General features: G+C 38.7%; 2 protein-coding genes across 6 annotated transcripts in view; both read right to left on the reverse strand.

The window, feature by feature from the left end:
• Positions 1–1,726, reverse strand: part of MAML1 (mastermind like transcriptional coactivator 1) — a 46,715-nt gene extending 44,989 nt beyond the window's left edge. For all 3 annotated transcript variants that reach the window (XR_014020656.1, XR_014020657.1, XM_081282239.1), the window contains exon 1: positions 697–1,726. Coding sequence is in view for 1 of the 3 variants with exons in the window: in XM_081282239.1 (XP_081138365.1) it covers positions 697–1,038 (342 nt within the window). In the remaining 2 variants the exon portion in view is untranslated. The remainder of the gene's footprint in view (positions 1–696) is intronic.
• A 2,710-nt stretch (positions 1,727–4,436) lies between these two features.
• CANX (calnexin) overlaps positions 4,437–20,616 on the reverse strand; it is a 32,154-nt gene continuing 15,974 nt past the window's right edge. For all 3 annotated transcript variants that reach the window (XM_081282293.1, XM_081282294.1, XM_081282295.1), the window contains 14 exons: positions 20,158–20,328; positions 19,386–19,459; positions 19,050–19,108; positions 18,677–18,818; positions 18,049–18,130; positions 17,177–17,369; positions 14,413–14,602; positions 12,248–12,361; positions 11,562–11,718; positions 10,031–10,246; positions 8,801–8,920; positions 7,725–7,845; positions 7,482–7,561; positions 4,437–5,153 (listed from right to left, as the gene is read on the reverse strand). In XM_081282293.1, coding sequence (XP_081138419.1) covers positions 5,100–5,153; positions 7,482–7,561; positions 7,725–7,845; positions 8,801–8,920; positions 10,031–10,246; positions 11,562–11,718; positions 12,248–12,361; positions 14,413–14,602; positions 17,177–17,369; positions 18,049–18,130; positions 18,677–18,818; positions 19,050–19,108; positions 19,386–19,459; positions 20,158–20,325 — 1,770 coding nt within the window. In that variant the 5' untranslated portion in view covers positions 20,326–20,328 and the 3' untranslated portion in view covers positions 4,437–5,099. The remainder of the gene's footprint in view (positions 5,154–7,481; positions 7,562–7,724; positions 7,846–8,800; positions 8,921–10,030; positions 10,247–11,561; positions 11,719–12,247; positions 12,362–14,412; positions 14,603–17,176; positions 17,370–18,048; positions 18,131–18,676; positions 18,819–19,049; positions 19,109–19,385; positions 19,460–20,157; positions 20,329–20,616) is intronic.

The following is a 20,616-nucleotide window of genomic DNA, read 5'->3' on the forward strand; positions in this document are numbered from 1 at the left end:
TGAGAACACAAAGGGTATAACAATTTGCCAACAACTATCTAATATCATCAGAAATATTAAACAACCCTTGTAAGTTAAAATTGGAATTGTCGACAACTTTCAGGAATTTCTAGTCCACAAATTTCTGTGTTCCTATACAAGGACTACTTCCATGGAATCCAATGAACAGCACTATGATTTTACTAAGGTTTTCAATGACTTTTTGATTTTCCATGCAGAAGCAGTTAGATTTGGTCAAATGAAGGTTGACTCATTTCCACGTTAAAGCCCTTGACCCTGCGTATAGCACAGGACTTTGCAAAGAGCAAAGACCCAATCAACATTTGCAGAATAAATGAAGCTAGGCCTACTGTACAAGATTTCTTTACATCACAAGCAACTCGAATGCTAGTCTGTTCCAAAATAAATTTCTCAGTATTTCGGAATCAAGTCCGGAAGAAAATCTTCCAGCTAACGTTCTTCAGCCTTCCCAGCCCAGGCCTCCTGCAAAGTCCTCCAGTAATGTTTTCCAAAGTAATGCCACAGTGCCATTTCCCGAAGATGACAATTGCATAGTTCCCTGCCATGTTATCCTCCCTGGAGCCAAACCCAGGAGTTGCGGGCGCACGGGGAAGTTTCCCAGAGGCCCGATCCGCGCCCAGGGAAGTATTTTCGGGAGAAGGAGCTGCCACCGAAACCAGTGCCTGCCCTACTCACCGCGACCGGACGGCCGTGCTCGGGGCCGTCGGCAGCGTCCAGGCGCTGGGCCGGGGCTGGTGCGGCTGGCGCCGGGGCCGGAGCGGGCGCCGGGGCTGGTGCCGTGGCCGGCGGCTGCCGGTGCTTGCCGGCACGCTTGGCCTTGGCCTGGATGCAGCGCTGGTGCAGGGCGAAGGTGTGCTGGCGCTCGAGCTCCAGGCGTTCAGGCGACACGGCCTCGTAGCGGGCCTCGCAGGTGCTGTGGTGGCGCCGGCACAGCTCTATGCGCCGGCGGAGGCGCTCCATGACCGCGCTGTGCCGCGGCAGCGCGAACTCCGCCATGGGGCAAGTGGGCAGCACCATGGGCCGCGAGCTGCACGGGCCAGGCACGGGGCCGGGCCTCTCGGGGCCGGCTGGCACTGTGGGCTTCGCTCTCCCGTACGCCTCACGGTCGCGCCATGCCCCCACGGGCCGCGGGGCGGACTCGCGCGCGGCGGCAGATCTTCCTTCTGCTCCGCTCGGCCCAACCCCGGACCGGCCTTCGCTGCCCACCTCAGGCCTTGGCCTGTCCCCTCCGCCCCGGCCCCATTGTTTTCCGCGCCGCCGCCGCCGCCATCTTAAAATTGTTTTCAGGGCTCTAGGAAGAGGGCGGGGTCCCGGCCGGCGACCTCTTGCGTCACGGGCGATGAACAGGAACTCCGACCAATGAAAGGAGGAAGAACCGGCCGCCGAAGGGCGTGGGGATGAGAACGTAAGAGGTGCTCTTGGTCTCCAGAGCGGTATTTAAAAGGAACTCTCAAGTGAGGGGCTAGGGGTACCCCCGGGGAGGGCCGCAGTCCTGAGACGGGGCCTGCTATGATTGACAGGAACCCAAACTGGAGGAGACAGGTCTCCTGAACACCGCCCCCTGAAGGCAGGCCCTTCCGGGTCCCCCGAGAATAGCGGGGTAAATCCGACAAGGGCTAACTACCAAGACCCAGATGTCTACCTGGCAGTACTGCGCTTCACCATTTTCTTCTTTTTGAATTCGGTTTGATAAACTCAAAGAAGCCACGCTATTTCAAGCCGTTTTTCTTTGACCTCATTGCTTATATCCAACCGTGACTGGCCAGAATTATCCACCAGTTAGCTGGTAGAGATTTCCTTCTACACCATTCTGAAACATTCGGACTGTAAATTTCGGCTTACAGAAGTCTTAAGAAGTTTCATTTACAGAGCAGAAGAAAGAGGATGTAGGCTCACATCCAGCTCCATTATTGGGGACTGGAATTGCAAAGGATTAGTTCAATACACAGGGAGCCTGGACTGCGAAATTTCACTCTTAAAAGATAGTTAGGTTATAGTGTGGCACTCAACAAAATGCAACCACCATTTGGGCTCCAGTAATCTTAACTAGTAGGCAAAAGGGAGAGTGGCTACTGTAAAGGAGTGGGGGAAGGAAACGGGAACGTTGAAAAGTTAATTCTACAATTAATTGGTGTGTGGGACCAAGATATTAGAACACGTAATGGTAATGGCACCCCAATTGCTAAAAGGTCACATAGGAGATGCTAGGAGGCTGTAAATTGGAAGACACCATTATCAGCTCAAACATTTATTATTTTCATCTTGTTTGCACTGATGGGGATTGAACCCAGGTCCTCCAGCGCTCTACCACTGGAGCTACATCCCTAGCCCCCAAACGGCTTCTTTAAAAAAAAAAAAAAAAAGCAACTAGGAGCACTGTTTATTTTTTGATACTTTAGTAAGCAAATCTAAAAGCTTAATAAGCACATTAAGTATTTTCTAAAGTTATGCCAAGAATATTTTAACTATGGAGTCTGATTCTGAAAAACGATTATTTTCTAATAAAAATTTAAGTTTAACGGGCCCCCATAAATCTTAAAGATTATCTATAAATTACCAGTAGCACCGCCTCCTTTTACAACAGAAACTACTGAACCACAATTGGGAAGGAAGAGGCAAGAGCTAAATAAATATAAGATTGGATCAAACTCATGTCATAATTATTTCACTGTTCATAACAATTTCCATATATTAGCAAATTCTCATATAGTAACAATGAAAGAACAATTAACCCACTACTGAAACAGATTATTATGAAGAAGTTGAGTCAAAAGCAGACACTTAACACAGGGACTTTAATGTAACACCATTTAGTAACATGACAGTTTGAAAAAGGTGAAGAGTACTTTGTGGATAAGAAAAATGGAGAAATACATCTGATAGAGTGGGCAGTTTACAACAATGGGACAGGTAACCAGAAAATCCAAATATAAGTGCCTTTTTAAGAGCTGAAAACTGCTGGTCATTCATTAATGTGCCAGACATTCAACCAGGAAGCTGCACCTTCAAAAACTGAAAGGGGGGTGGGGTGGGAAGACAAAAGAAATTTTGAAGAAATTTTGCTGAATAATCCTGTAATGGCAATCAACACTAATGATTTAAACCTGTCATTTCATAGCTCAGTGGGAAGAAGGAAGTAGGCATGAAATACAATGTCAATAGAGAATGAAGGTGGCAGATTTCTGGAAATCCAATGATCCCCACACATTTACTGCAAGGAGAAATCTGCAGACATATTTTCAGGTCTTGCTAAGTAACTGTTTATTTGTACTCAATACATTTGGGAAAGTGTGCTACATAGCTAAGGTCACTGTGACCAAAGAACAACAGATAAGAAGGATAAAGCACTCAACTTGAAGAAAAATGCAACCCACCCTCAAAAGAATTTAAGTGAATCACTGTGTGTATGGGGGGTGGGGAATAAAGTAAATAGATTCAACCATCCTCTTTTACAAATATAGTTCCTCCCCAACATCTCCCTAATATAAACACTGTGGAGTGTTTATATAGTGTTTATATATTCAGTGCAAAGAACAGTATCATCAGTATGACTGAAACACCTCTGAAGAATAAAGCTGAAACATCTTTCTGAATACATTTCAGTGTGGTGTAATGGTGATATTATTGTACTATAGTGATGGGGGAGAGGCTCTGATAGCACCCATCTGCATTCCACATGGAAAAAAAAGAAAACCTAAATTCACTTGTGAAAAAAATTCTTCAAGCCACATTTAAAAAAAAAAAAAATTGAACAGGGCTGTTTTCTGTTTTATTATGTAAGACAACTGTTACATGAATTGAAGATGAAAACTTAAAATATTCCACAAAAATCAGGTAACTCATGCTATATGTCACTCCTCCCATAAATACTTTTAGCTTGTGTTCAAATTACACTCAATTCGGTGTTGGCCTGCCTTTGGATTTGACTTTTAAAATCTTTACACAGAGTAAAAGATATGGATAAAAATTAAAGTTTGTATTCTATCCTGTACTTTGACCCTGGAAAGGTGTGGGTCTGCTTACATTTAAAAAAAAAATACACTTAATCACAATAAAGCTTAACACTATGCAGAGCTTTATAATAATTTTCAACAACGGACTGCAAGCTGCTCTGTGAAGAAAATGCATAGCAGAGGAGAAAGCTGGGAATTAGGGGAAATAGGTAAGGAAAACAGTGTCAACACAGTGGAACAAGTGATGGAAACATCTACTTTGGAGCCCACATACCCTGCCAGAGTTCCTTAAAAGCCACCTGCTCCAAAAGGCAGGAGCCCAGAGACTCCCTGTGTGTGCAGTACGAATGCCCAAGTGTTGCATTTAAGCCACCTCCTCCACTAACTGCAAAGCTGTCTGAGCAGTTCCAAGGGCAACAGAACACATGCACTTTATGGTCTACCCAACATCAAGTGAAAGGCTTTTTTTTTTTTTTTGTATGACTATTTTTAATACAACTTAAATGGAATCTTTATATAAATTTGGGCTTCCATCCAATCCCTCTCTTCAATTTCCTTAGGAGGAATTAAGTAATGGAAGCAAGCAAAACAAAATTATAACCACAAATGACTGCACTTTAAACATGATTATCAATTTTAAGGGACAGAGACACTTGAATGTTTTATAATACCAAACTTTAAAAAAAAATTTTTTGTTACAAAAAAATGCAATCCATCCCCATAGCATTTCTAAATGTTGGTGTTATTTCTAAATGGACAAATTAATATATTAAATTAAGCCAACATTTTAGACTGACAAAGTTCTATCATTCTATTTTTAAAAAGCTGTTTTAAAACAAAACAAAACAAAACAAATACAAGTTAGTTGCTTCATGTTACATTTCACAACCATTATGTTAAATGTTTTCTTTTCTACAGAAACAGGGTCCTTTATGTCACAACTGCAAGTATTTACTGCTAGATGTTTAAAATTACATGAACTAGTGTTCGGCTGGAACCTGTTGATGGTGATGTCTTGAGGTTTTCTGAGTTTCAACCTAAGGTATGCCAGGTCCTCTCCTAGGACCACACTTGCAAGAGAAGGGGAGGGAGAGAAAAACCACATATCAAGTTCTTAAGATTGGTTCACTCTCTTCGTGGCTTTCTGTTTCTTGGCGATCTGTTCAAAATTTCATCCTCCTATTGGTTAAGAAGAAAAGAAATTCACTATAATTAACACATTTAAAAAGAAATACAAATGTTCATTACATTTTCAAGATTAGCAAGACTAATTTTGTAGCCCATTTTAGGTTTAGAAGAAAATGCATCAAAAAAACACTGACTGCCCAGGTGAGATTACATATATTCTACCTTTGTCTAATTTACCCCCAAAAAAGGTACTTTTCTCAAACAAACCCATAAACATTTTCTGTAAAATGGATCAAACATTGTGCTTTTACATGTTATGTTCCTTAACCCTAAGCACTTAGTCCCATTTTGAGGATGAGAAGCCTAGGATTCAGAAGAAAACCAAAGATAATCATAGTAGGTTACAAGTCCGGTGATCTTTCTATTCTAAAACTACTGCCTTGCACACCTGTAATCCCAGCGACTGGGGAGGCTGAGGCAGGAGGATTGCAAGTTTAAGGCCAGCATCAGCAATTTAGTAAGACCTATCTAAAATAAAAAAAGGACTGAGGATGTGGTTAATTTGACTCCTGATTAAATTCCCGATACCAAAAGCACAAACAAAAACAAACTACTGGCTTTCCCAAATTATACCAGCAACTTTTCATCACATGAGGCAGTTTGGGAGCTATAAAAAATTTTGTGAGACATGGTCCCTACCTTTAAGACCTTAAGCATTCTAGTTAAGACAAAACATAATCATTAAAAATACAAAAAAAGGGCTGGGGTTGTAGCTCAGTGGTAGAGCACTCGCCTAGCATGTGCAGGGGAGACCCTGGGTTCAATTCTCAGCGCCACATAAAAATGGATAAATAAAAGTATTGTGTCCAACTATAACTAAAAAATAAATATTAAAAAAAATACAGGGTTGTAGCTCGGTGATAGAGAGCTTGCCTAGTGTGTGAGGCACTGGGTTTGATCCTCAGCACATCTAAAAATAAAAGTATCGTGTCCATCTAAAACTAAAAACATTTTTTAAAAATTATATACACATGTATACATGTTTGTGTATACACACACAAAAAAAATATAAATAGCATTGTTCTTCAGCAACAAAAGGAAGGCAGAGATGTGATAGCTAAAAAAAATAAGCGGAGTTAGGTTTGGCTCAATGGACCCGACTCAAACACAAGAGATCTTGGAGAAAGAACACTATAAGCAAAGATGTAGTAACAGAGACTGTTCTGTTACTCCATATATCCAATCTACCACAAAATCCAGAGTCCCAAGTAGTTTACACCTTCTGTCATCCTGGCTCAAAGCCACTGCAGCTTTCCAAGATGATTATGGGGGCTTCTTAACAGGTCTCTGATTTCTCTACTCTAAAGAAAACGTCCATAATGGCTGCCCATTTCACTAAAAGGAAAAGCCAAGGGGCCGGGGTAATGGCTCAGTGGTACAGCACTCACCTACCCCAGGTGAGGCACTGGGTTCAATCCTCAGCAAAATATAAAGATAAATAAATGAAGGTATACTGTCCATCTATAACTAAAAAATACTTTAAAAAAAGAAAAGCCAAGTTCATAATGGCCTATAAGGTCCCACATTATTTGTAACCTTCCTTAACTCCTTTTCTCCACTCCCTCTTTACTGGCTATTGTCTTTTGGACTACAGCTGAAGGCCTTGGTACTAGACATTCTCTCTAGAATGCCCTTCTCACTGACATCCTCACAGAACAGTCCTTCATCTCTGTCAAGTCTCTGATCAAATGTCATCTTTCCAATGATAAGCCACTGGCTTCCAGAACTTCTACTACCTTTTTCTATCTTAATTTTTCATAGCTTATCTAATATACTGTTATTTACTTCCTTCTAATGTCTACTGCTTATTGTCTATTTCACCCAACCAGAATTTAAGCTCCTCAAAGTCAAGGTTATCTTTGTCTGATTCACTGACAATGCCTGGCACAAGAGACTTCAATAAGTATGTTAAATAATAATAAGTATGTTAAATGAATTGACTAATCCATGGACAATAGGAGGGGAAAGTTTAGAATGCAGTGATTGGTGCAAAAAATACTTGTGAGGGCCCAGTGAAGAGAGGGACAACAAGACAGAAATGTTAAAATAACTTGAAGTTCCCACCTTAGAAAGCATTTTATTATTTTTTCCTTACAAACTTCTACTTATTCCAGAAAACCATTTTCAGCACAGAAAAATACTCGAGATTCAGACAGAGCTTGATGTTTACCTGTGCCACTTAAAATCTCACTTTAACAAAATTGGCTCTAACAGAATTTTGCTGTCACAGCCATTGTAAAGTACCTAATATTCCTTTTATTTAAATGTAACTTCAACTTAGTTGCTTGAAATATAAAAAGTATTAACCCGTACTTTTACCTCTGCTTTAGGTTTTCTATCTTCCTCCTCTTGACTGACAGTGCCCCCATCTTCTTCAGCATCACTTTTTTGTTTTTCTTCTAAGATATAAGTTAGAGTAAAACAACTGAGAAAATTCTTATATTTGATTCTGGTAATTAAAATAATTAGCATTACCTAAAGCAAATTTTACTGAAATTTATTTGTCAGGGTTTGAAACATCTTTCTTTGTTTAGAGCAAGATTCTTGGAGGTTACTTCTTACCAAGTTTCTCTTCACCTTCCTCCTCTTCATCTCCCTTTTCCTTCTCCTCCTCCTTCTCTTCTTCTTTCACATCTGGTTGAGGAGCATCAGTCTTCTTGTACTCCATAGCACTGGACTGTTTCTGAAATATTCCCCAGAGTACAACAACTTTCACATTTTCATGTACTACATTACCATGTAATTACTGAATGCCTACAGGCAAAGTTCTGTACCAGACTGTATACAGGGACAGATATATAGACACAAGAAAGATGTAATTCCTACCCTGAAGAGCTTTATCTTCAGTGTTTTTGTATGGTTTAAGGTAAAAGAAAACAGTAAGAACAAAAGGTCAGGGCTGGGGATGTGGCTCAAGTGGTAGGTAGCATGCTCGCCTGGCATGTGTGCGGCCCGGGTTCAATCCTCAGTACCACATACAGGCAAAGATGTTGTGCCTGCCGAAAACTAAAAAAACAAATATTAAATAAAAAATTCTCTCCCTCTCTAAAAAAAAAAAAAAAAAGAACAAAACGTCAGGTAGGAAACTTACAGGTCTACTTTGTCAAGTAAACTCAGGCACAGATACGCAGAACAGAGGTGGTATATAAGGCTAGAAACAACTTAGAAGAACCAGAGGGCATGCAACAAGGGTTAAGAAAGAAAACCTCACATGACTGTAGTATTCCCACATATATTATTTTGAAAAGTGGGGACAGTGAGGAAGCAATGAATAATGATAAATCAAAGGCAAAATTAAGAAGGTCAAGAATGGAAATAGTAATACCAGGAGAAAAAGCTGGTTTGGGCCCAGATGGCTGATTTCAATAAGTTGTTCTTTTTCTTTCTTAAAAAAAAAAAAAAAAAAAAAAAAATCTGCTGCCAAGTACTAAAAAATACTAAATACTGGCAACTAAAGGACTATAAATCCTACCCCTTTCTGGGCGCAATAAATGGTCACTGACGTGTAGTGAATAAGGTTCAGAAGTCAACTCAAAATGTGGAGCTGCTACAAAGAAAATCTCAAGCCAATATATCATACTTATTTTTAACATCCTAAGTGCTCTTTCTAAAAATGATTCCTAAAAAACAACTCCTACCTTTCCAGAACAGCAGAAGAGGATGACAAGGAACACGGGAAGAGCTACAGTCAAAATGTAGACCACCCAGAGCCATGGGCGCTCCTCAGCTGCCTCAAGCATCTGCCCCACTACACCTGGCTGAAAAACAAAACAGCAATGATGGTAAGTTCTGGCTTCTGACACCAAATACAAATACAGTCTGCACTATTTGTTCCACTGTTCAGTTATGGCACGGCACTACTTAGGCTCGTCCTTTTTCAAGGGTGCAAGCCAAGATGCTCATATAATATAAAAAGGAAATTAGAGAAAAGTCTCCATTTTTCTGTTCTCCTTATCATCCCAGTAACTTCACTTTCATCGGTTCAAAAACTGGTGGGAGGGGCTGGGGATGTGGCTCAAGCGGTAGCGCGCTCGCCTGGCATGCGTGCGGCCCGGGTTCGATCCTCAGCACCACATACCAACAAAGATGTTGTGTCCGCCGAGAACTAAAAAATAAATATTAAAAATTCTCTCTCTCTCTCTCTCTCTCTCTCTCTCTCTCTCTCTCTCTCACTCTCTCTTTAAAAAAAAAAAAAAAAAAAAAAAAAAAAAAAAAAAAAAAAAAAACTGGTGGGAGGGTGGTACTGGGGATTTAACCCAGAGGCCCTTTACCACTGAGGTACATCCCCCAGCCCACACCCACTCTTCCTTAAATTTTGAGACAGGGTCTCACTAAGTTGCTGAGGTTGGCTTTGAATTTGTGATCCTAATGTCTTACCCTCCTAAATTGCTGGAATTACAGTCACATACAACTGCACCCATCAAAAATTCAGCTTCTTAAATACCTGCAAAAGATTCCCTTAACATTAGGAACCAGTGTTAAAGAATGTCTTATCTAAGTATCTCTAGTTCTCCAATTCCCAGTTCAGAGACATGACTAATTACCTGATAATCCATGTGTGGGATAAACCAAAAATTCAACATTTTGAGAGTGAATTAAAACATACCTTAAATGGCAAAATTTGATAGACACATACAAATTAAAAAACATACCTTGTACATAACACAATTAGACTCTAAAGCCACTATATTAAACTAATAAAATCATGTCTAAACATCCAATATTTTGTTTTTAGCAGGCATACAGCTAATACTTTTTTAGGACGATATTCTTAAATAAGGGAAAAGACAGACACTAAATGCTAGCTTTTTACAAAACAATTAGTTACCTACAATAACATAAATGCACAAGAAATCGAAAGCACACACCTCAGCAGCTCCGTCGGCTGCTTTCTTCAGGCCCCATCCATCATTGGCCCAATCATCAACTACTCTTCGATCCCCACTAATGATGAAGTTGTCAAAAAAAATGTCAGAAGTCATGGACCACAGCTCCAAACCAATAGCACTAAAAGGAGTCATTTTGAAAGGCTCCAGATCTTCAAAGAAATCAGGATTTGGTATTTTCCGAGGTTTCCAGATTCCCTTAAAGACAAAACAACAAAAATGTTTCAAAAAATTATTTCCAATAATGACCAACAAAAAAAAACAACTAAGGGGCTGGGGATGTGGCTCAAGTGGTAGCAAGCTCGCCTGGCATGCGTGCGGCCCGGGTTCGATCCTCAGCACCATATACAAACAAAGATGCTGTGTCTGCCGAAAACTAATAAATAAACATCAAAACTCTCTCTTCTCTCTCTCTCTTAAAAAAAAAAAAAAAAAAAAAACACAACTAAGATAAATTTTACATTATCAACAGAGGTTAAGAAAACAATAAATGCTACTGATGGTTTTTTTCTGGACTTAACTAAATTGCTCAGTCTGGCTTTCAACTTGTAATCCTCCTGCCTCAACCTCCCAAGTCACTAGGATTACAGTTGTGCACCACCACACCTTCTGGTGGGAGTGGGAGCATCAGCACAAAACTTATTCAGTAGTGATGGAAAATAAAATGTACATGATCATCAACCAGCAATTCTCGTCTAAGTTAACTACCTAGAAAAATACTTGCTACATAAACCCAGACATCTACAGGAATGATTACTGCTACACTTACCTAAAAGCAAAAATTGCAAATCACCTAAATGGCCAACAACAAAAGAGGTAAGAGGCAATTTCGGAGTGCAATTTTAATATCTTAATTGTCCAAGTGCACAATTAAAAAATACATTTTACCACAGAAAAACATACATCTAGAACATGTATTTAGATATACCTAACACCTTATTTTTACACCTTACACTTTATAAATTTGACAGAATGGAAATGACTTATCATGAAGAGTACAAGGATTTTAATGTGTACATTATTACAGTAAACTTGGAATTTCATAACTTCACAATACATATATTTTCATATAAGCCTCAGTCTTTCTATGGATGTAGAGGTATTAAAGCCATGCCATAAGCTGACTTGACACGATCAAGGTACCAATTCCCTGATCACAGTCCTCTGTCCACCATGCAATAGATCACAAATCTTGAGATCTGTCTGGATCCTAGGACTGAAGGACTCTGCCACCTAACAGCAGGGTGCCCAAACCACAGATTTTCCATTTCCCTTTTGTTCTTAAATTTAAGTTATAAAACAAGTATTGAAAGCTTTTCTCTCCAGTTTCTAAGTTTATCTTTGCAACACTTAACTCATTCAGTTCCCTATCAATTAATAAAGCTACTTTCTGCTCTTAATTCAACAGCTTGTATGTATATAATGATCAACCTGGCAGCCTCACTACACGAAAAACATTTATCTGAATACAAACAGATTAATGAGAGCAATTCAACCTTCTGGAGACACAAACCTGGTAGTTAGGATTATCAATCATGGGAGGCTTCCATTTGCCCTTATAATTGGGGTTGTCAATCATTGGTCGCTGCCAGACACCACACCCAGAGGCCGACTCACATTTAGGGTTGGCAATCTGAGGAGCCTCCCATTCTCCATCCATGTCCTCATCCCTATGAAGACATAAACAACAAATTACAAATGGGTTCTAGGATGCAAACCTATGAACATCCCAGCAGCCCAGTGCTGCCCTAAGATCCTGCTGGAATGCTTCCACAGTCATGCTACAGAAAACCATCTTCTCTTGTTTTAATTTCCAGTAAGAGCAGCTTTGATAACAGACGCATTTTTAAAAAAATGATGATGAAGTATAATTAAATTTATCGCATTCTTCCCTTAGGAATGGGCACTTGGCAATATTTAAGCTTTACTTTAGTAAAAATTCAGGTAACTAAAAAAATTAACTCAAACTGGGTGAAGGGCACACACCTATAATGCCAGCTACTCAGAAGGCTGAGTTCAAAGCCAGCCTCAGCAACTTAAGGAGACCCTGTCCCACGATAAAAAAAGTTCTTAAAGGTTGGGGATGTAATTCAGAGGTAGAGTACTTGCCACGCATGAAATGAAACCCTGGTTTAATCCCTAGTATCATAAAAAATAAAATAAAAAACAAATACATAGAAAATTATCTTAAACTCTTACCAATCCTCTGGTTTCTCTGCATCTGGATCAGGTATATATTCAGGCTCATCATCTAACCATCCTTCAGGTTTTGTGGCCTCTTCATCTGGTATTTTAGCAGGGGCATCTTCATCCCTTATACACAAAAGAAAACTCATATTAGGACAACACTGTCCAGAGAATCACAGTAGTTCCAGTTTGTGAAACTGAAACAACATTCTGAAAATATTTAGGCCTTAAATGCCAAAATTTTAAATAATTTCTCCTAGCAAACATTTGTAAATATGTTACCTTTTATAAAGGCCCAATATCCAAAATAAACTCTTAGAACTCAATGAGAAGATAACTCAATTTAAGAAAACCAGACTAATTAGAATAAAAAAAAATTAAAGGAAAAAAGAAAACCAGCGAATAATTTAAGTAGACATTTCTTCAAAGAAAATATTTAAGTAATCAATAAGCATATGAAAAGATGCTCATCATTAAACATCAGGGAAATGTAAATCAAAACCACAATAAGATGCCATATCACACATACTAGAGTGGCTATAATAATAAAGAATGACAAAGCTGGGTGTGGTGGTGTACACCTGTAATCCCACTTACTTGAGAGGCTGAGGCTGGAAGGTCACAAGTTCTAGGCTAGTTTCAGTCACTTAGCAAGACACTCAACAACTTAATGAGAAGACCCTAGCAAATATTTTTAAATGTTTGTCTAAAAAGAAAGGGTTTTTAATATTTTTTTTAGTTGTAGTGGACACAATACCTTTATCTTATTTATTCATATGTGGTGCTGAGGATCGAACCCAACACACATGCTAGGCGGGTGTTCAACGGTTGAACCACAACCACAGTCCCCAGATTATTTGTTTTTAAATGTTAGTTTCAAATCAGTAGTGTGAGAATCTCAAGACTCAATAATTATGGTATAATGGTGTATAAAGAATTGAAATGCAAAAATAAAAAAATAATTTTTTAAAAAGACTCAATATAATAGTCACCTGATCTTTTCAATCTTAAAACATTCACCCCTCCCACCTCCAAAACAGAAGAGCTAATTAAGAAATATAATACTGAATAAGGCAGAATCCAAACCTTATGTTCACCATATATATAAACTAACCATTTATACTAATGTACTATAAAAGTTCAGGAACGTGTATCTTAACATTCAAGGAGAAAAAAGATCGACTAGAATTTAATTGCTATGCACAGGAAGATACTTTTACAAATGGTAAAAACAGGTTTATTATTTCTTTGTTCCCTTTCCGACATTTCTGAAAGTCCCTGTATTAAGTTCAAATATGGCCACACAAGAGAGCTTGACCCTGCTTGTCTTCATTTTTCGTCAGTCTCCAATTTTCACACTACACAAAAGGCAATATGATACTTATTTTCCTTCATGTATGTCAAGCTCACTCATGCTCCTCTACCTTCTGCAATAATGACATTCTTCAACCAGAAATGCTCTTTCCCATCTTTATCATTTAGTTAACTCCCACTCTGTCCTCAGGTCACAATTTGCTTTGCCCTGCTCAGAGAAACCACGCCTAGGTTAGCTATATCTGACTCCCTGGTCACCTTGTTCTCAGACCACTTTCCAACTAAAATTCAACATTTCAGGACTACAATTTTAAATATGAATTAAAAGCACTGGCAGCGCTAGGGTGTATAGCTCACTGGCAGAGCACGCACTTAGTATATGCAAGGCTCTGGGTTCAATCCCTAGTACCAAATAAAAATAAAACAATGCAGCACTGGAATGGCTACACCAGGAGATTGCGACAAACCAATCTTGTCACCACAGGTAAACTATATCATCAATCAAGAATTTTGTGTTGTGGCTCAGCGGTAGAGCACTTGCCTAGCACATGCGAGGCTTTGGGTTCAATCCTCAGCACCACATAAAAATAAATAAATAAAGGTATTGTGTCCAACTATAACTAGAAAATTTTTTTAAAAAAGAATTTTGTGGTTGATAAAATGATATCAAACAATCTAGATTATCACTAAGACAGACCCCTTTTTCAGCTATAATAATCTACATTTTTTTAATGCAGATTAGACTGCATAATAGAGTATTTAAATGATCAGATCTCACTCGACCAACATTTGGTTATTCAAATCACATGGAATATATATATAAAATGTTCCCTTACAATCAAAGACAGGTCTCCAAGACTCACCAGTCATCTGGCTTCACAGCATCAGGATCTGGGATTTTGGGTCTTTCATCCCAGTCCTCAGGTTTCCGGTCTTCTGGGTCCTCAATTTCTCGTGAAGGATTTACAGACGGAGTCATGTCATTCAGCAGATTTCCACTATTCACAACAGACTGGTCAACTAGTATTTCAAAACTATTATCTGGATTCAAGACTGAAAAAAAGGTTAAATGAAGTTAAAAATATTTACTCCCAAGCTCCTTTCCCCACAACACAAAAGATTATGACTTCTAACTAGAAGCACCAACATGAGAGCATGGAGGAAAGACCTTAGGCATTTGGGTCAGAACATGGTCAACAATGCCTGGCTCATGGGGCCCAGAGCATTGTAACTGTTCTTGACCTGCAAAATGTAAATGCTATTTCCTCAGGTTTCTAAGAATCATCACAAATGATAGCTAAAATTTCTTCTTTTTGGCAGTGGGGGGTGCTAGGGATTGAACTCAGGGGCACTCACCCACTGAGCCACATTCCCAGCCCTTTTTAAAATTTTATTTAGAAACAGGGTCTCATTGAGTTGCTTAGCACCTTGCTGTTGCCAAGGCTGGCTTTGAACTCTTGGTCCTCCTATCTCAGCCTCCCCAGCCGCTGAGATTAAAGGCATGTGCCACCGTGCCCAGCCTGTAGTTAAAATTTCTTGGGCTGGGGTTGTAGCTCAGTGGTAGAGCGCTTGCCTAGCATGTATGAGGCACTGGTTCAATCCCTGGCACCACATAAAATTAAACAAATAAAATAAAGGTATTATGTCCTTCTACAACTAAAAAAGAATATTTAAAAATAGTTAAAATTTGGGGCTGGGGTTGTGGCTCAGTGGTAGGACGCTTGCCTAACATGTGTGAGGCATTAGGTTCGATTCTTAGCACCACATATAAACAAATAAATAAATAAATAAAGGTCCATCGATAACTAATAAAAATTTTTTTTAAAAAGTTAAAACTTCTAACACCAAAAAAGACTTCATTTATGGACACTAAAAACCTACATAAACTAATGTGATTATTGGTCTAACATGAATGTACATACCAATCAGCAGGCAAGTAGATTGATTTTCGTTCATTTGTTTGCTTTTTGTACAGTATTAGAGATGGAACTGGTGACTCAAGCATGCTACCCATGTATTCTGCACTGCAGTACATGCACAGACCCCACAGATATACTTCTGAAGTTCAGTGGAGAATGAATACACAATTTTTAATCCAAAAAGGCATCTGTTTGTTGTTACTGTTTTCTTGCAGTGCAAGGGTCAGTCTCAGGTTGCAAATATGCTAAGGTGGCATTCTACTACTGAGCTACACCCCCAGGCCCATAATGGCATCTCAACTGTAATTTATGCTAAAGCCTGTATCCCACACATAAATCTCTAACAGACAACTGACATTTACTGTTGGGAAAAAATTCTTACTCTTGTGTAATTAAGAAAAAAAAATTAAATATGTGCATGTTTACACACATATGAAGAAACATTATCCTAATATTGATTTTTCAGATAATTTTAGGTGTCTTTTGTTTGCTTATTTATATCTTCTGAGTTTCTATACCTTGAATGTATATTCCGTTAGTAATAAAAAAAGGTTATTTGCTGGGAGCGTTGGCATATGCCTATAATTCTAGCAGCTCAGGAGGCTGAGGCAGGAAGATCACAAGTTCAAAGCCAGCCTCTCCACCTTGTGAGGCCCTAAGCAACTCATGAGACCCTGTCTGTAAATAAAATATAGAAAAGGGTTGGGGATATGGCTCTGTGGTTAAGTGCCCCTGGGTTCAATTCCTGGTACCAAAAAAAAAAAGGTCATTTATATTCTTTAGGGAAAAAAGCATATCTATATATGATCTCAATCCCACAAGAAACGGTTCATTTAAACAAACAAACCAAAAACTATCCCAATAACCAAACAATTAACCTTAATTGCCCAGGTACTGAAACTTCCAAAGAAAGTTCCACATGAAGACAATTTTGAAGCCAGGTTCATGGCACAGGCCAGTCATCCCAGCAACTTGGGAGGCCAAGGCAGGACGGCTCAAGTTCAAGGTCATACTCAACAATTTAATAGACTCCCAGCGACTTTGCAAGACTTGTTTCAAATAAAAAAGGACTGGTGATGTAGCTCAGTGGTAAAGTGCCCCTAGTACCAAATATAAAAAAGATAATTTTGAAAAATGTTATATACATTTCTACTGTACATCCTAATATTCAACATTTTCTCAACGAAAAACTAAAAGAAGCGGAATGAGTGGCTCAAGGAACAAATTAATAAGGGACTTTCTTTTTCTTTTTCAGGTACTGAAGATTGAATCCAGGGGTATTTTACCACTGGGCTATATCCCAGTACTTTTTTTATTTTGAGAAAGAGTCTTGCTTATACTGGCCTTGAACTTAAGATCTTCTTGCCTTAACCTCTGGAGGTGCTGGGATCACAGACTTGAACCACCACACCCAACTAATAAAAGCATTTTTGTTCATTTGTTTTACAGTGATGAGGATGGAAACCTGTACCTCACGTATGCTAGGCAAGCATTCTACCACTGAGCCACATTCCTAACCCTTAAAGAATATTAAAATTGTTTCAAATTTTAGTCTTCAGGCGACCTGTGGAAAAGAAGCTTTCTTTCAGAGTTGACCAATTAAGCTCCTAGCAGTAAGTAAAAAACACCAATCTCATTTGCAAGCTTGAATATTATCCAGATGACCAACATGAATGTCTTAAAACCCCAAAACACTAATTTTTCTTACTTAATGTATAAAGATGTGTTTTCTTATCAGTAAAATAGGTCTTCAGATCTGCATCTGGTCTCTTAGCGTGCTTTTCTTCATATACACCCGTCTTAGGGTTTTTGTGGCGAAAGATGAAGTGTAATTTATAATCCTCTCCACATTTATCTGGACCAAACATAATTGTATAGGGGGTCTTGTCGTGGAACTGATCCTTCAGAAACAAAGACAGATTATTTTAAGTAACTCTAGTCTAAGTGTTCAAAAACAACCTTTCAAAAAAGTGTGTATTTCCTCTTATAAAACTCTCAAGCTAAATTAGTGACAGTTAAATGAATAACCAACCAATCATCAGCAAATTTAAAATATTGTGTGCTTAAGAAAAAAGTAATACATATAACTAGCTACTGTTTCATTCACAAAACAAAGAAATAAGCTAGCTTAAAATTAAAAATCACAGTATCAAAACCAGAAATGAGAAAAAGTTGGTAATAGAGCTTTAAAAGTCAAATTTCAAATGAAAACTAATTAGTATAAAAGACAATACTGTCAGCTAGGCACAGTGGTGCACACCTGTAATCCCAGCAGCTAGGGAGGCTGGCAGGAGGATCGAGAGTTCAAAGCCAGCCTCAACAAAAGCAAGACACTAGTGAGACCCCCATCTCTAAACAAAGTACAAAATAGGGCTGGGAATGTGACTCAGTGGTTGAGTGCCCCTGAGTTCAATCAATCCCTAGTACCCTCCCACCTCCAAAAATATGGTCAACCCACCAAAAGATTTCAACAGCAGGTCTTTATTTTCACCGGTCTTTCAAATTTTTTTTTCTTTTCTCTAAAATTCTTCTTTAAAAACTTGTGGGTGGCTAGCTACATAAACAAAGAGAAGTACCTACCAAGTTGAGTTCTGGTGTTTTGGAAAGCAGTTTCACATAAGCACCTCCACATTCTATTCCATTTTGGAAATTAACCTCATACCTAATTTCAGAGAGAAAAGCAGAAAATTCTATGGCATTTTCTAAGATCGAATCTCATAATTTCTTTTTCCCCCCACTCCTGATTATAATTCATCTTTTAAAAAAGATTCCATCTTCTATTGATTTTGGATGGCTACACAGTCCTACAAAAATAAATATGCTAATTAAAAGTAAACCTTGCAGATTCCCAATAAATAGTTTGTGCAAAATCTAGATGTTCATTTACTATCAATAGGATGAACAGCCAGATTATTTGTTACAAAATAATTTGTTGGGCAGGAAAAAAATAATAATAATTTCAAGATGCTAAATTCTAAATTCACCCAAAAAAAGAAATCTATTGTAATTTATATAATCTCTCTCTCCCTCTCACACACACACATACATTTACTTAGAGTTATAGTTTCATAATATCCTCTGAGATTACCCTTCTAAAAAGTTTTTTTTTTTTTTTTTGTAGTACTAGGGATTGAACCCAGTGCCTCTTGTAAGTGAGCTACACCCCCAGTGCTCTAGAAAGCTTTTACCAAACATGCATTTCACTTACTGAACAATGAGAGGCTTGGTATCAAATAGGAAGGGTTTGTTCAATTTAGCAGAGATGGCATGGTGCTTGGCTCGAGACATCAATACAAGTCCTTTATCACCTGGAAGCTTTGTTTCCTTCATTTCATCTACCTCCCACTTTCCTAGAAGAAAACACACAAAAAAAAGAGCTCTCCACTCCTTAACTATATCTGGAAAAAACCCAGGACCTTGTGCATGCTAGGCAAGGACTCTTCCACGAAGCTTTACCCTAACCCCAACATCTCCTTCTAAATCAGTCTTTTTTTTTTTTCATTGTCTTAAATCACTATTAAGAAATTCCATGGAGATTATATTAAATCTGCTATTATATCTAGACCAAAAGGAATTCTCACCATCATATTTGGCAATTTCATCATCAGTGTCATCTTTCTTGGCTTTGGATAAAATCCACCTGTAATTAAGACAAACCCCAAAATTATGATCAAATGATAGTTATCTGTTAGGAGAAATGATGTAGGATAGAGGGGAAAAGGGAAAGGAATGAAAGCAAGAACTACAAGCTTCAAAAGAATATTTTCCTAAATAGACACAAACACTGAAAATATAAAGGCTAGATATTTCCATTATATAAAATGTTATCCAAAAGGGATCCATTATTCCCTCTTATTTATATCATGTTCAACTCCCTAGGAGCTTCCTAGGGAAAAACAAAAACAAAATGTACCTACCCTGACAGAGAGCCTCTGTCAAAGGAATCAGCAAAATAAACTTCTCCTGTTGGAACTGGAGCTTTGTAGGTAACCTGTGTTAAACAGAAGAATAGATTAAAAACCTGAAAATTTTGGCAACAACTCTTTCTTGGAATTTATTTCCATGTTTTGATTGTCGCAAAACTGTCATAGGAAGAAGTCTTGAACTTCAATCCACATAGATCTTTGGAAAGAAATAACAAAGATTGCCAGGAAGATTAATAAAAAGTTCCCTTTAAATAGTGCTGGTTGGGCTGGGGATGTGGCTCAAGTGGTAGCGCGCTCGCCTGGCATGTGTGCGGCCCGGGTTCGATCCTCAGCACCACATACAAAGATGTCGTGTCTGCCGATAATTAAAAAATAAATATTAAAATTCTCTCTCTCTCTTAAAAAAAAAAAAAATAGTGCTGGCTAGGAATTGAACATAGGGCCCTCTTTGTTAGGTAAGTGCTCTACTACTGAGTTATACCCCAGCCCCTATCTTCAAAATTTTATTATCAAGAGATAAAAGGCCAGGTACAATGATACACGCCTGTAATCCCAGGAGCTCAGGAGGTTGAGACAGGAGGATTGCAAGTTCTAGGCCAGCCTCGGCAACTCAATGAGACTCTGTCTCAAAATTTAAAAGGGCTGGGAATGTGGCTCTGTGATAAAGCATCTTTGGGTTCAATCCCCAGTACAAAAAGAGAGAGAGAGAGAGAGAGAGAGAGAGAGAGAGAAAAGGAATACAGATTCAAAAACTACTTCAAACCTTTGGAGATGGAGGCGTACTGGTATCTGATTTTGAGTCTTCTACCTCTTCAATGACATCATCAAGGTCATCCTCAATATCAATCATATCATCTTCATGCCCATCATGAGCCTGAACAACAGTAGCTCCAAGGACCAGAAACATACATAATAACCACTTCCCTTCCATGATCTATATAAAGAGAGTAAAATAAGTTCAATGTGTTAACTTCTCGTTTAAAATTAACACCTTCAAATCAAAGAACTAAAAAGAATTTTACTGTATTTTATCCTAAAAGCAAGGAGAAAAGTAAACCCAGAGAGATTAAGGGGTTTTCCTAAAATTAGTTAAAAGATTCAATTTTAAGCCAGGCACAGTGATGGACACCAGTATCTCAGGAGGTTGAGTCAGGATGATCAAAAGTTCAAAGCCAACCTCGGGCTGGGAAGAGTGCTTGCCTTGTATGCCTAAGACCCTGAG

This window comes from Spermophilus citellus (assembly GCF_964194105.1).
Source record: "Spermophilus citellus genome assembly, chromosome: 1".
Classification (NCBI taxonomy): Eukaryota; Metazoa; Chordata; class Mammalia; order Rodentia; family Sciuridae; genus Spermophilus; species Spermophilus citellus.